Raw genomic sequence first — 15,112 nt, 5'->3', positions numbered from 1 at the left:
ACAGGTTGGTGGCATCTTTATTTGGGGAGGACAGGCTTGTGATAATGGCTGGAGCGGAATAGGTGGAAGGGTATCAAATACACCACACACACACACGGGGAAGCGCCAACAGGACCTGTCAAAACCATTGACATAATAGACCGCTTCCCCTTGAAACAAAGGAATGACCACTGGGCCCTGGTGAAAACAGGGGCTTCTGATGGTGTCACTAGGGTGGCGTCGGTCCAAACCCCCCCGGCTAGCAGTGGAGTACTGAAGAGGCCTGGGTGGCGGGTGCCCAGTCTCAGGACGAGATAGAGGTGGTGTCCCAAAATGGTATCATCCCCCAAACTGTTGAAGTATTTTGTCTATTGACCTGACAAATGTGGTGTAATCTTGAACACTTGGTTACTGAATGTTGTCAGTGATGCAGAGAAAACAAATGTTAAACACATGCAGGCATAAGTCATTTGGCTAATGAAATGACTGGTAGATAAATGTCTTTAGGTAGTCAAAGCTGCATAACTGCTCCCTAACACGTGTTACTAAGGGAAATTGCTTCCATAGTTAGGGCTGACAGTGAGGACTTGTGAAGAGCAGAATGGTCAACCTTCACATAATCAAAAGTTGGTTTGTGAGGTGTTAGTTTAAAATGTCATCTTAAAAGTACCAGTGGCTTGGCCCCAAGTGTGAGCAAGTCCACCAGAGCCATGGCCCAGTGAGATACAGGTGCCAACCCACATAGATGAAAAATAAAAAAGGCACCTTTGTGTAGAATCCTGGGGTAAATCCTGATGATATCCAATCTAAATGTACAAGTAGCCTTTGAAGGCATTATGAACTATGCAGAGGATAGATGTTTAAGGTCATTATATCCATCTTAGTGATATTTCATAAGTATGCAAGTTAGTGATTGAAAAATATATTTATCTAAATGAAATAAAGCCAAATGTTGGGTGGAAAGTAACCAATAGAGCAACAATTAACAAACCTAGACATCTTTATTCACATAGAGGTCATACAAACAAATATTGTAGACATACCCAGTATTGAAATGTACATAATTAGAAGCATAGAAAAACATGTAGAAATAAAACACATGGCAGGATTGTAGGAGCTTGAGTCATTTCTTGTAGGTTGTGTTCAAATGGGCTTTGAAGGCTAAAAGAAAAAAATATCCTTTGTTTAATACAGTGAAAGTTTGTTTATCATCATACAACTTGACTCGACACGAGTATTAATAGGGTGCGTCCCAAATGACCTATGGGCCCTGGTCAGAAGAAGTGCACCATGTTGGGACACAGACGTGTCCATATACTAACCTTCCTGGTTATCCCAAAGCTCAGCAGCAGCAGTGTTCAATGGACTCTCAATGTTGGGCTCTAAAGACAATGTAGTACAAAGTTAACAAATTGGACAGTGTTCAGAAACTCTCCAAACAATAAAAATGTAATAAAAACAGGTGACAACTTGGACAGTCATTTGATCGCAGAGCACTGTTAAACCTAGATGGTTGGGTGAGTTCCAGTCAACTTGATGAACTGAGTGCCATTTATTAATTTCTGTGGGAAGTGCCTTACCTCCTAATAAACTCTGGATGGACAGAAGAATGGACCGTACGTCGTACAGGGCTGACCATTTGTCTTTCAAGATATCCAGACAGATGAAGCCCTGATCATCGACGTTGGGGTGAAAACATGGCGTGATGAACTTAACTCGGGGGGCTTTGTACGGGTAGCCACTGGGGAACTCCAACGACAGCTTGTACCTCAGGCCTTCATAAACCTAAGAGAATGAACGATGGAAGATTTTTGTTATACTGTTTGTGTGCAAAAGCACCACACAGCAAGCGTTTCAAAGGAGTTATACCGTAGACCTTGTTGGCCATGTTCATATGGTATAGGGTTACTGTTCTTAAAATCTGAGCAACTACTGAGGCTGTACTTTTCATACCGGAGTAGAAAGTAAACACGACTTACTGTTCCCTGAGCTCCGTCTATCGTTCCTATCCACTTAAAAAGGTTGTCAGACTCCGGGAAAGCGGAGATCCCTTTATCTCCAGACATCTACATGATGAAGAAATAAACATCAGATCTAAAGGAAATAGCAATTTAACAAAATATGTTGACTGATATCTCCAATTGTGATTATAAAGAGATGGTCCTACATGGGGAACACGTACCATTAGTGTCATCAGTTCTTGTTGAAGTCTAGGGTGTAAAAAGCAAAGATTCAAAAATGATGCCCAAACTTTGTACCCCGACTAGCCTATGCCCAAATAGTGGCACCAATCAAATTACAGAACACTGTTTCGTTCCTCCACTTACATGTTAACGTTACTTTCCTACTAAAGCTGGGAACTAAAATGGGCTTAAATCTAGATGACCAAAACTAAATGTCAAACCTTTTTGTGACTGAGCCCTTTGCTGCACTCCCACCGGTCTCAGTGCCTTTCAGAGCTGCTGTGGATGAAGCTGCTGCAGGGTCCATATTTTGAGAGGCCATACTTCTACTGGAAGAACATTCGAGGACGATAATTAGTTATTGTTGGAAACTAAACTACCTTGCTAAAAAACAAATATTAGCTACTTGAAAATAGTCAAGTGCACGTCGTGCATGGCATTTTGCTTCGCGCCTGCAAGCAACTAACCAGGGTGTTGTCATGACGTTAGTTAGCTAAACAAGTTAGCTAGCTAGCTGGATTTTTAAATTGCCTAGTTAACGTTATCCATTTCAGCTAGCAAGGCATAGCTAACGTTAGCCAATGCAAACATTTCTACCGTAGCCCACATATCCTGGGATAGTCATAACACAACTTACCACGGTAAACTAATAACACATGAGTATGTTTGCTAATAATGTTAGCTAGCTAAACTATATTAAAGCGCAAATGCAAGCTACATTAGCTAGCAACATAACAGTGCTAACAGGTTGAATGACTTCTTTAGCCAGCTAACGTTAGCTAAATAACCAACTTAGAACAACCAACCCACCCGCCCCCAACAAAAATAAGACTAAAATGTTGCCATAATGTAATTTACCTGATGTGTCTGTTCTGTCTTCACCAACTCAGATTTTCAAACTGTGTAGATATCCCGCCCCCGTTTAAATGTTATTTCTCAAAAGGTGTCACCGCTCTGTTTGCGAACATGACCAATCGCAACGTCATGTTTAAAACAAAGCAACTCCGTAGCAACCATTTGAAAGAATGCGCCTACTAAATACTTCGATGTGATTGGGGGAAAGATCATTCGGAAGTGACAGATTTGCCAAATGGTTGGTCCGAATTCATTTGTCTGTGCTATTCGGAATCCTTGGGACGACTCTAATCTTAACCTCTGTCTACCCACTGGTATATCGTACTGGGGGCCATGCGCCTGTCACCGATGTCAAATTGTTTTAAATTAATAATTCATAAAATTTAAAAGTTCATGACAGTAACCCTCCAAAAAGTTATTTTTTCATAAACCTTTTTTAAATTCCATATATGTACTAGTAAGCGAAGTGTTTTTTTTTTTTTTTTTTAAGTGTTTGTTTATTGGGCTTCATAGTGTGACTGAAAAAGTGCCCCAGGACATGAAACCCCCCCCCCCCCCCCCCAAAAAAAAATGAAAGTATAATGCTGGGCATACACTACATGATTTCTTAAATCTTAACAACTTGGATGTGCTCAATTTCTCTATTTCCTTGTCCCAAATCCTCAACCCCAGGACATGGGTGCTCACGTTACACAATGATTCCTAGTTGATCCTGCCCTGCTCTTCTCGGTTGTCTTAGGGGGAAAATTCTGACACGCAAACAGCAAGCTGCTTTATAAGTGTGCACATTATTATGTGCAGAAACATCACAAAAAATAAAATAAAATAAAAAGACTGATGCGCAGCAGATGCACCAGCAGATGATTCGGCAGACATGGAGAATATGGATTTATTTTCTACAGAGGGAATTGGAGGTGAAAACTTGTAATATTGAAAAGGCAGCTGCATTCTCTCCACAACTCCACCAATCTGTCATCATTGTGGCTAAACCCTGCCTATTTCTACAATTTATCTTCTTAAAATCTGATTTTAAATTGAACCCTAACCTTAACCACACTGCTGACATTATGCCTAACCCTAACCTTAAATTAAGGTTCTCAGACATTTTTACGATATAGCCTATTTTGACATTGTGGCTGTCTTAAACTAGTGACAACCTGCATGTTGTTGCTTTCCTCCTAGCCATACTTGTTTTGGTCTCAACTGCTGAGTGCTCATTGGCTCTTGGCAGTAGTCCTTGTCCAATCGCGTCATAGCAATGCTCATAATACAAGATGCACGACCAACATTTCTGCCAGAAAATTATCAGGACATCTGACAGGGGTCTGGAGAACAGAAAGGCCGTCATCGGTGCGTCCTGGCCCTGCTCAAACTACGCGAATCCCAGCGTACTGATCCTAGCACATGTTCATAGAATTTCAACCCGATCATGAAAAGTTGTCTGGGACGGCAAAAAAACGTTACAAATTCGTGGCGAAGTCATGTAGTGTATGTCCGGCAACCGGGGATATCGGCAAATAAATGCCATGGTCAAGGCTACAACGGCGCTAGTGCGATGAGTGGAGCTTGCGCAGGTGTTCAAAGTTCATATCAGACCGCGAGCCTAATGCTTCTTATGTTTACTGAACAAAAATATAAATGCAACATGTAGTGTTGGTCCCATGTTTCATGAGCTGAAATAAAAGATCCCAGAAATGTTCCATTTCTCTCAAATCTTGTCCCCAAATTTGTTTGACATCTCTGTTAGTGAGCATTTTTCCTTTGCCAAAAGAATCCATCCATTACACAGATGTGCTGGGGACAATAAAGGCCACTCTAAAATTTGCAATTTTGTCACACAACAACAAATGTCTCAAGTTTTGAGGGAGTGTCCAATTAGCATGCTGACTGCAGGAATGCCCACCGGAGCTGTTGCCAGATAATTGAATGTTAATTTCTATACCATAAGCCACCTCCAACATCGTTTTAGAGAATTTGGCAGTACGTCCAAACGGCCTCACAATAGCAGACCACCTGTAACCACACCAGCCCAGCACCTCCAAATTCGGCTTATTCACCTGCGGGATCGTCTAAGACCAGCCACCCAGACAGCTGATGAAACTGTGGGGTAAAAGCCTTTTTGTGGGGAAAAACTAATTCTGATTGGCTAGGCCTGGCTCCCGAGTGGGTGGGCCTGTCTCCCAAGTGGGTGGGCCTATGCCCTCCCGGGCCCACCCATGGCTGCACCCTAGCCCAGTCATGTGAAATCTATTGATTAGGGCCTAATGAATTTATTTCAATTGACGATTTTCTCATATGAACTGTAACTGTAAAATCTTTGAAATTGCTGCATGTTGCGTTAAGTATAGTTCTTTAGTTTAGAAAATGATCTCACTGCAAAAGCGACAGTTACAGGGATGGTTACAAACAGCTTGAGTGCCGTAGCAACATCAGGGAAACTGGGCAGAAAGGAGGAGTGCGTCAAATACAACAGTTCAGCAACATCTTTAATTGAGCCTCACATTCTCCTTAATTCTCAGCCTCAACAAGAGATTAACTGTATAAGAAGCTCCAGGGACAGGTCGTCTGAATACTGGACAGCCAATAAAGTGGCATATGCAAACAAATTATCATATTTAGCATATAAAAGTTTTTGAGGGCTTGAACAAAAAGAGCGGTTTGCGATTTCCGTTCATATCAAATCAAATTTTATTTGTCACATGCGCCAAATACAACTGGTGTAGACCTTACAGTGAAATGCTTACTTACAAGCCCTTACCAACAATGCAGTTTTAAGAAAATAGAGTTAAGAAAATGTTTACAAAATAAACTAAAGTAAAACATTTTTACATTTTTTTAAATAAAGTAACACAATAAAATAACAATAATGAGGCTATATACAGGGGGTACCGGTACCGAGTCAATGTGCGGGGGTACAGGTTATTAGAGGTCATTTGTACATGTAGGTAGGGGTAAAGTGACTATGCATACTGGTGAACCGGCTTTGAGTTGTGTGGTTGCAATATCAAGTCCCTTATCTCTGGTATATCTTGGCATGCATCTTTCAAGACTACATCTGCAGTGCAATGAACATATAATGCCCAATGTCTCAGGAAAGACTGCCTGGGTTGGCAATACACAGTATAGAAAACATTTGGGCCCACAACCTGGACCTACAGATTGTGGTGAAAACATTTGCACACAAAAAAGGAGGACTTCAGGACACAAGGGGAGTCTCTCAAGTTGGACTTAATTTGATTTAGGCCCATTTTAATTAACCTTGAAATTTGCAGGCCATTTATGTAGGCTATTAGCCAGACAAGAATATGCCTAAATAGTGGCTGAATTTATTACATTTACATTACATTTAAGTCATTTAGCAGACGCTCTTATCCAGAGCGACTTACAAAATGGTGCATTCACCTTATGATATCCAGTGGAACAACCACTTTACAATAGTGCATCTAAATCTTTTAAGGGGGGGGGTTAGAAGGATTACTTTATCCTATCCTAGGTATTCCTTAAAGAGGTGGGGTTTCAGGTGTCTCCGGAAGGTGGTGATTGACTCCGCTGTCCTGGCGTCGTGAGGGAGCTTGTTCCACCATTGGGGTGCCAGAGCAGCGAACAGTTTTGACTGGGCTGAGCGGGAACTGTGCTTCCTCAGAGGTAGGGGGGCCAGCAGGCCAGTGGTGGATGAACGCAGTGCCCTTGTTTGGGTGTTGGGCTTGATCAGAGCCTGAAGGTATGGAGGTGCCGTTCCCTTCACAGCTCCGTAGGCAATCACCATGGTCTTGTAGCGGATGCGAGCTTCAACTGGAAGCCAGTGGAGAGAGCGGAGGAGCGGGGTGACGTGAGAGAACTTGGGAAGGTTGAACACCAGACGGGCTGCGGCGTTCTGGATGAGTTGTAGGGGTTTAATGGCACAGGAAGGTGCCCAGCCAACAGCGAGTTGCAGTAATCCAGACGGGAGATGACAAGTGCCTGGATTAGGACCTGCGCCGCTTCCTGTGTGAGGCAGGGTCGTACTCTGCGAATGTTGTAGAGCATGAACCTACAGGATCGGGTCACCGCCTTGATGTTAGTGGAGAACGACAGGGTGTTGTCCAGGATCACGCCAAGGTTCTTAGCACTCTGGGAGGAGGACACAAGGGAGTTGTCAACCGTGATGGCGAGATCATGGAACGGGCAGTCCTTCCCCGGGAGGAAGAGCAGCTCCGTCTTGCCGAGGTTCAGCTTGAGCTGGTGATCCGTCATCCACACTGATATGTCTGACAGACATGCAGAGATGCGATTCGCCGCCTGGTTATCAGAAGGGGGAAAGGTGAAGATTAATTGTGTGTCGTCTGCATAGCAATGATAGGAGAGACCATTTGAGGATATGACAGAGCCAAGTGACTTGGTGTATAGCGAGAATAGGAGAGGGCCTAGAACAGAGCCCTGGGGGACACCAGTGGTGAGAGCGCATGGTGCAGAGACAGATTCTCGCCACGCCACCTGGTAGGAGGGACCTGTCAGGAAGGACGCAATCCAAGCGTGGGCCGCGCCGGAGATGCCCAACTCGGAGAGGGTGGAGAGGAGGATCTGATGGTTCACAGTATCAAAGGCAGCAGATAGGTCTAGAAGGATGAGAGCAGAGGAGAGAGAGTTAGCTTTAGCAGTGCGGAGAGCCTCCGTGACACAGAGAAGAGCAGTCTCAGTTGAATGCCCAGTCTTGAAACCTGATTGATTAGGATCAAGAAGGTCATTCTGAGAGAGATAGCAGGAGAGCTGGCCAAGGACGGCACGTTCAAGAGTTTTGGAGAGAAAAGAAAGAAGGGATACTGGTCTGTAGTTGTTGACATCGGAGGGATCGAGTGTAGGTTTTTTCAGAAGGGGTGAAACTCTCGCTCTCTTGAAGACGGAAGGGACGTAGCCAGCGGTCAAGGATGAGTTGATGAGCGAGGTGAGGAAGGGGAGAAGGTCTCCGGAAATGGTCTGGAGAAGAGAGGAGGGGATAGGGTCAAGTGGTCAGGTTGTTGGGCGGCCGGCCGTCACAAGACGCGAGATTTCATCTGGAGAGAGAGGGGAGAAAGAGGTCAAAGCACAGGGTAGGGCAGTGTGAGCAGGACCAGCGGTGTCGTTTGACTTAGCAAACGAGGATCGGATATCGTCATATTATATTTATCCTCAAGCCAACTACTTGTTTCCTCATTGTTAGGCTTTTTGATGTGTAATGTTTATTAAAAAGTTAATAAATAGCACCTAAATCGCAGCTAAAGACAGTATGGGGGTGGCAGGTAGCCTGGCGAGTAGGAACGAATCCCTGAGCTGACAAGGTACAAATCTGTCATTCTACCCCTGAGCAAGGCAGTTAACCCACTGTTCCCCGGGCGCCGTGGATGTTGATTAAGGCAGCCCTCCTCACCTCTCTGATTCAGAGGGGTTGGATTAAATGCAGAAGACACATTTCAGTTGAATGCATTCAGTTGTACAACTTACTAGGTATCCCTCTTTCCCTATAGATAATACACTGCATAATTATCACATCCATAAACAGTAAACTTATTAATTATAACCTTGTATCATATCATCATTCTGAACAGTTATAACATTACATTACATTACATTACATTTAAGTCATTTAGCAGACGCTCTTATCCAGAGCGAATTACAAAATGGTGCATTCACCTTATGATATCCAGTGGAACAACCACTTTACAATAGTGCATCTAAATCTTTTAGGGGGGGGGGGGGGTTAGAAGGATTACTTTATCCTATCCTAGGTATTCCTTAAAGAGGTGGGGTTTCAGGTGTCTCCGGAAGGTGATGATTGACTCCGCTGTCCTGGCGTCGTGAGGGAGCTTGGTCCACCATTGGGGTGCCAGAGCAGCGAACAGTTTTGACTGGGCTGAGCGGGAACTGTGCTTCCTCAGAGGTAGGGGGGCCAGCAGGCCAGTGGTGGATGAACGCAGTGCCCTTGTTTGGGTGTAGGGCCTGATCAGAGCCTGAAGGTATGGAGGTGCCGTTCCCTTCACAGCTCCGTAGGCAATCACCATGGTCTTGTAGCGGATGCGAGCTTCAACTGGAAGCCAGTGGAGAGAGCGGAGGAGCGGGGTGACGTGAGAGAACTTGGGAAGGTTGAACACCAGACGGGCTGTGGCGTTCTGGATGAGTTGTAGGGGTTTAATGGCACAGGCAGGGAGCCCAGCCAACAGCGAGTTGCAGTAATCCAGACGGGAGATGACAAGTGCCTGGATTAGGACCTGCGCCGCTTCCTGTGTGAGGCAGGGTCGTACTCTGCGAATGTTGTAGAGCATGAACCTACAGGATCGGGTCACCGCCTTGATGTTAGTGGAGAACGACAGGGTGTTGTCCAGGATCACGCCAAGGTTCTTAGCACTCTGGGAGGAGGACACAAGGGAGTTGTCAACCGTGATGGTGAGATCATGGAACGGGCAGTCCTTCCCCGGGAGGAAGAGCAGCTCCGTCTTGCCGAGGTTCAGCTTGAGCTGGTGATCCGTCATCCACACTGATATGTCTGACAGACATGCAGAGATGCGATTCGCCGCCTGGTTATCAGAAGGGGGAAAGGAGAAGATTAATTGTGTGTCATCTGCATAGCAATGATAGGAGAGACCATGTGAGGATATGACAGAGCCAAGTGACTTGGTGTATAGCGAGAATAGGAGAGGGCCTAGAACAGAGCCCTGGGGGACACCAGTGGTGAGAGCGCATGGTGCGGAGACAGATTCTCGCCACGCCACCTGGTAGGAGCGACCTGTCAGGTAGGACGCAATCCAAGCGTGGGCCGCGCCGGAGATGCCCAACTCAGAGAGGGTGGAGAGGAGGATCTGATGGTTCACAGTATCAAAGGCAGCAGATAGGTCTAGAAGGATGAGAGCAGAGGAGAGAGAGTTAGCTTTAGCAGTGCGGAGAGCCTCCGTGACACAGAGAAGAGCAGTCTCAGTTGAATGCCCAGTCTTGAAACCTGACTGATTAGGATCAAGAAGGTCATTCTGAGAGAGATAGCAGGAGAGCTGGCCAAGGACGGCACGTTCAAGAGTTTTGGAGAGAAAAGAATGAAGGGATACTGGTCTGTAGTTGTTGACATCGGAGGGATCGAGTGTAGGTTTTTTCAGAAGGGGTGCAACTCTCGCTCTCTTGAAGACGGATGGGACGTAGCCAGCGGTCAAGGATGCGTTGATGAGCGAGGTGAGGTAGGGGAGAAGGTCTCCGGAAATGGTCTGGAGAAGAGAGGAGGGGATAGGGTCAAGTGGGCAGGTTGTTGGGCGGCCGGCCGTCACAAGACGCGAGATTTCATCTGGAGAGAGAGGGGAGAAAGAGGTCAAAGCACAGGGTAGGGCAGTGTGAGCAGGACCAGCGGTGTCGTTTGACTTAGCAAACGAGGATCGGATATCGTCATATTATATTTATCCTCAAGCCAACTACTTGTTTCCTCATTGTTAGGCTTTTTGATGTGTAATGTTTATTAAAAAGTTAATAAATAGCACCTAAATCGCAGCTAAAGACAGTATGGGGGTGGCAGGTAGCCTGGCGAGTAGGAACGAATCCCTGAGCTGACAAGGTACAAATCTGTCATTCTACCCCTGAGCAAGGCAGTTAACCCACTGTTCCCCGGGCGCCGTGGATGTTGATTAAGGCAGCCCTCCTCACCTCTCTGATTCAGAGGGGTTGGATTAAATGCAGAAGACACATTTCAGTTGAATGCATTCAGTTGTACAACTTACTAGGTATCCCTCTTTCCCTATAGATAATACACTGCATAATTATCACATCCATAAACAGTAAACTTATTAATTATAACCTTGTATCATATCATCATTCTGAACAGTTATAACATTACATTACATTACATTACATTACATTTAAGTCATTTAGCAGACGCTCTTATCCAGAGCGAATTACAAAATGGTGCATTCACCTTATGATATCCAGTGGAACAACCACTTTACAATAGTGCATCTAAATCTTTTAGGGGGGGGGGGGTTAGAAGGATTACTTTATCCTATCCTAGGTATTCCTTAAAGAGGTGGGGTTTCAGGTGTCTCCGGAAGGTGGTGATTGACTCCGCTGTCCTGGCGTCGTGAGGGAGCTTGGTCCACCATTGGGGTGCCAGAGCAGCGAACAGTTTTGACTGGGCTGAGCGGGAACTGTGCTTCCTCAGAGGTAGGGGGGCCAGCAGGCCAGTGGTGGATGAACGCAGTGCCCTTGTTTGGGTGTAGGGCCTGATCAGAGCCTGAAGGTATGGAGGTGCCGTTCCCTTCACAGCTCCGTAGGCAATCACCATGGTCTTGTAGCGGATGCGAGCTTCAACTGGAAGCCAGTGGAGAGAGCGGAGGAGCGGGGTGACGTGAGAGAACTTGGGAAGGTTGAACACCAGACGGGCTGTGGCGTTCTGGATGAGTTGTAGGGGTTTAATGGCACAGGCAGGGAGCCCAGCCAACAGCGAGTTGCAGTAATCCAGACGGGAGATGACAAGTGCCTGGATTAGGACCTGCGCCGCTTCCTGTGTGAGGCAGGGTCGTACTCTGCGAATGTTGTAGAGCATGAACCTACAGGATCGGGTCACCGCCTTGATGTTAGTGGAGAACGACAGGGTGTTGTCCAGGATCACGCCAAGGTTCTTAGCACTCTGGGAGGAGGACACAAGGGAGTTGTCAACCGTGATGGTGAGATCATGGAACGGGCAGTCCTTCCCCGGGAGGAAGAGCAGCTCCGTCTTGCCGAGGTTCAGCTTGAGCTGGTGATCCGTCATCCACACTGATATGTCTGACAGACATGCAGAGATGCGATTCGCCGCCTGGTTATCAGAAGGGGGAAAGGAGAAGATTAATTGTGTGTCATCTGCGTAGCAATGATAGGAGAGACCATGTGAGGATATGACAGAGCCAAGTGACTTGGTGTATAGCGAGAATAGGAGAGGGCCTAGAACAGAGCCCTGGGGGACACCAGTGGTGAGAGCGCATGGTGCGGAGACAGATTCTCGCCACGCCACCTGGTAGGAGCGACCTGTCAGGTAGGACGCAATCCAAGCGTGGGCCGCGCCGGAGATGCCCAACTCAGAGAGGGTGGAGAGGAGGATCTGATGGTTCACAGTATCAAAGGCAGCAGATAGGTCTAGAAGGATGAGAGCAGAGGAGAGAGAGTTAGCTTTAGCAGTGCGGAGAGCCTCCGTGACACAGAGAAGAGCAGTCTCAGTTGAATGCCCAGTCTTGAAACCTGACTGATTAGGATCAAGAAGGTCATTCTGAGAGAGATAGCAGGAGAGCTGGCCAAGGACGGCACGTTCAAGAGTTTTGGAGAGAAAAGAATGAAGGGATACTGGTCTGTAGTTGTTGACATCGGAGGGATCGAGTGTAGGTTTTTTCAGAAGGGGTGCAACTCTCGCTCTCTTGAAGACGGAAGGGACGTAGCCAGCGGTCAAGGATGCGTTGATGAGCGAGGTGAGGTAGGGGAGAAGGTCTCCGGAAATGGTCTGGAGAAGAGAGGAGGGGATAGGGTCAAGTGGGCAGGTTGTTGGGCGGCCGGCCGTCACAAGACGCGAGATTTCATCTGGAGAGAGAGGGGAGAAAGAGGTCAAAGCACAGGGTAGGGCAGTGTGAGCAGGACCAGCGGTGTCGTTTGACTTAGCAAACGAGGATCGGATATCGTCATATTATATTTATCCTCAAGCCAACTACTTGTTTCCTCATTGTTAGGCTTTTTGATGTGTAATGTTTATTAAAAAGTTAATAAATAGCACCTAAATCGCAGCTAAAGACAGTATGGGGGTGGCAGGTAGCCTGGCGAGTAGGAACGAATCCCTGAGCTGACAAGGTACAAATCTGTCATTCTACCCCTGAGCAAGGCAGTTAACCCACTGTTCCCCGGGCGCCGTGGATGTTGATTAAGGCAGCCCTCCTCACCTCTCTGATTCAGAGGGGTTGGATTAAATGCAGAAGACACATTTCAGTTGAATGCATTCAGTTGTACAACTTACTAGGTATCCCTCTTTCCCTATAGATAATACACTGCATAATTATCACATCCATAAACAGTAAACTTATTAATTATAACCTTGTATCATATCATCATTCTGAACAGTTATAACATTACATTACATTACATTACATTTAAGTCATTTAGCAGACGCTCTTATCCAGAGCGAATTACAAAATGGTGCATTCACCTTATGATATCCAGTGGAACAACCACTTTACAATAGTGCATCTAAATCTTTTAGGGGGGGGGGGGGGGTTAGAAGGATTACTTTATCCTATCCTAGGTATTCCTTAAAGAGGTGGGGTTTCAGGTGTCTCCGGAAGGTGGTGATTGACTCCGCTGTCCTGGCGTCGTGAGGGAGCTTGGTCCACCATTGGGGTGCCAGAGCAGCGAACAGTTTTGACTGGGCTGAGCGGGAACTGTGCTTCCTCAGAGGTAGGGGGGCCAGCAGGCCAGTGGTGGATGAACGCAGTGCCCTTGTTTGGGTGTAGGGCCTGATCAGAGCCTGAAGGTATGGAGGTGCCGTTCCCTTCACAGCTCCGTAGGCAATCACCATGGTCTTGTAGCGGATGCGAGCTTCAACTGGAAGCCAGTGGAGAGAGCGGAGGAGCGGGGTGACGTGAGAGAACTTGGGAAGGTTGAACACCAGACGGGCTGTGGCGTTCTGGATGAGTTGTAGGGGTTTAATGGCACAGGCAGGGAGCCCAGCCAACAGCGAGTTGCAGTAATCCAGACGGGAGATGACAAGTGCCTGGATTAGGACCTGCGCCGCTTCCTGTGTGAGGCAGGGTCGTACTCTGCGAATGTTGTAGAGCATGAACCTACAGGATCGGGTCACCGCCTTGATGTTAGTGGAGAACGACAGGGTGTTGTCCAGGATCACGCCAAGGTTCTTAGCACTCTGGGAGGAGGACACAAGGGAGTTGTCAACCGTGATGGTGAGATCATGGAACGGGCAGTCCTTCCCCGGGAGGAAGAGCAGCTCCGTCTTGCCGAGGTTCAGCTTGAGCTGGTGATCCGTCATCCACACTGATATGTCTGACAGACATGCAGAGATGCGATTCGCCGCCTGGTTATCAGAAGGGGGAAAGGAGAAGATTAATTGTGTGTCATCTGCATAGCAATGATAGGAGAGACCATGTGAGGATATGACAGAGCCAAGTGACTTGGTGTATAGCGAGAATAGGAGAGGGCCTAGAACAGAGCCCTGGGGGACACCAGTGGTGAGAGCGCATGGTGCGGAGACAGATTCTCGCCACGCCACCTGGTAGGAGCGACCTGTCAGGTAGGACGCAATCCAAGCGTGGGCCGCGCCGGAGATGCCCAACTCAGAGAGGGTGGAGAGGAGGATCTGATGGTTCACAGTATCAAAGGCAGCAGATAGGTCTAGAAGGATGAGAGCAGAGGAGAGAGAGTTAGCTTTAGCAGTGCGGAGAGCCTCCGTGACACAGAGAAGAGCAGTCTCAGTTGAATGCCCAGTCTTGAAACCTGACTGATTAGGATCAAGAAGGTCATTCTGAGAGAGATAGCAGGAGAGCTGGCCAAGGACGGCACGTTCAAGAGTTTTGGAGAGAAAAGAATGAAGGGATACTGGTCTGTAGTTGTTGACATCGGAGGGATCGAGTGTAGGTTTTTTCAGAAGGGGTGCAACTCTCGCTCTCTTGAAGACGGAAGGGACGTAGCCAGCGGTCAAGGATGAGTTGATGAGCGAGGTGAGGAAGGGGAGAAGGTCTCCGGAAATGGTCTGAGAAGAGAGGAGGGGATAGGGTCAAGTGGGCAGGTTGTTGGGCGGCCGGCCGTCACAAGACGCGAGATTTCATCTGGAGAGAGAGGGGAGAAAGAGGTCAAAGCACAGGGTAGGGCAGTGTGAGCAGGACCAGCGGTGTCGTTTGACTTAGCAAACGAGGATCGGATATCGTCAACCTTCTTTTCAAAATGGTTGACGAAGTCATCCGCAGAGAGGGAGGAGGGGGGGGGGGAGGGGGAGGAGGATTCAGGAGGGAGGAGAAGGTAGCAAAGAGCTTCCTAGGGATAGAGGCAGATGCTTGGAATTTAGAGTGGTAGAAAGTGGCTTTAGCAGCAAAGACAGAAGAGGAGAATGTAGAGAGGAGTGAGTGAAAGGATGCCAGGTCCGC

General features: G+C 47.1%; 1 protein-coding gene across 2 annotated transcripts; it reads right to left on the bottom strand.

Moving 5' to 3' along the window:
- Window positions 1–961: 961 nt before the first annotated feature.
- LOC145859504 (ubiquitin-conjugating enzyme E2 C) lies at window positions 962–3,306 on the bottom strand. Of its 2 annotated transcripts, none has more exons than XM_082959001.1 (7): window positions 3,021–3,306; window positions 2,384–2,488; window positions 2,162–2,189; window positions 1,959–2,045; window positions 1,560–1,764; window positions 1,302–1,361; window positions 962–1,140 (listed from the first exon to the last, which is right to left on the bottom strand). In XM_082959001.1, exons 2-7 carry the CDS (start codon window positions 2,482–2,484, stop codon window positions 1,103–1,105), a joined length of 519 nt encoding a protein of 172 aa, XP_082815127.1. In that variant the 5' UTR covers window positions 2,485–2,488; window positions 3,021–3,306; the 3' UTR covers window positions 962–1,102. The 2 variants fall into 2 exon arrangements, with proteins under 2 accessions (XP_082815127.1, XP_082815126.1); XM_082959000.1 differs by having other exon boundaries at window positions 2,384–2,491; window positions 3,021–3,303.
- Window positions 3,307–15,112: the final 11,806 nt, after the last annotated feature.

Source organism: Salmo salar, chromosome 12 (genome assembly GCF_965601325.2).
Source record: "Salmo salar chromosome 12, fSalSal1, whole genome shotgun sequence".
Taxonomy (NCBI): domain Eukaryota; kingdom Metazoa; phylum Chordata; class Actinopteri; order Salmoniformes; family Salmonidae; genus Salmo; species Salmo salar.
Note: the sequence above shows the minus strand (reverse complement) of the source record. Positions and strands in the feature narration are given on the sequence as shown.

Coding starts and splice junctions, on each gene's coding strand:
- LOC145859504 (XM_082959001.1), bottom strand. CDS start 2,484: ATGGCCTCTCAAAATATGGACCCTGCAGCAGCTTCATCCACAGCAGCT. Junction 1,362..1,559: donor CATCCAGAGTTTATTAGGAG/GTAAGGCACTTC, acceptor CATTGTCTTTAG/AGCCCAACATTGAGAGTCCA. Junction 1,141..1,301: donor GCTTTGGGATAACCAGGAAG/GTTAGTATATGG, acceptor TTTTTCTTTTAG/CCTTCAAAGCCCATTTGAAC.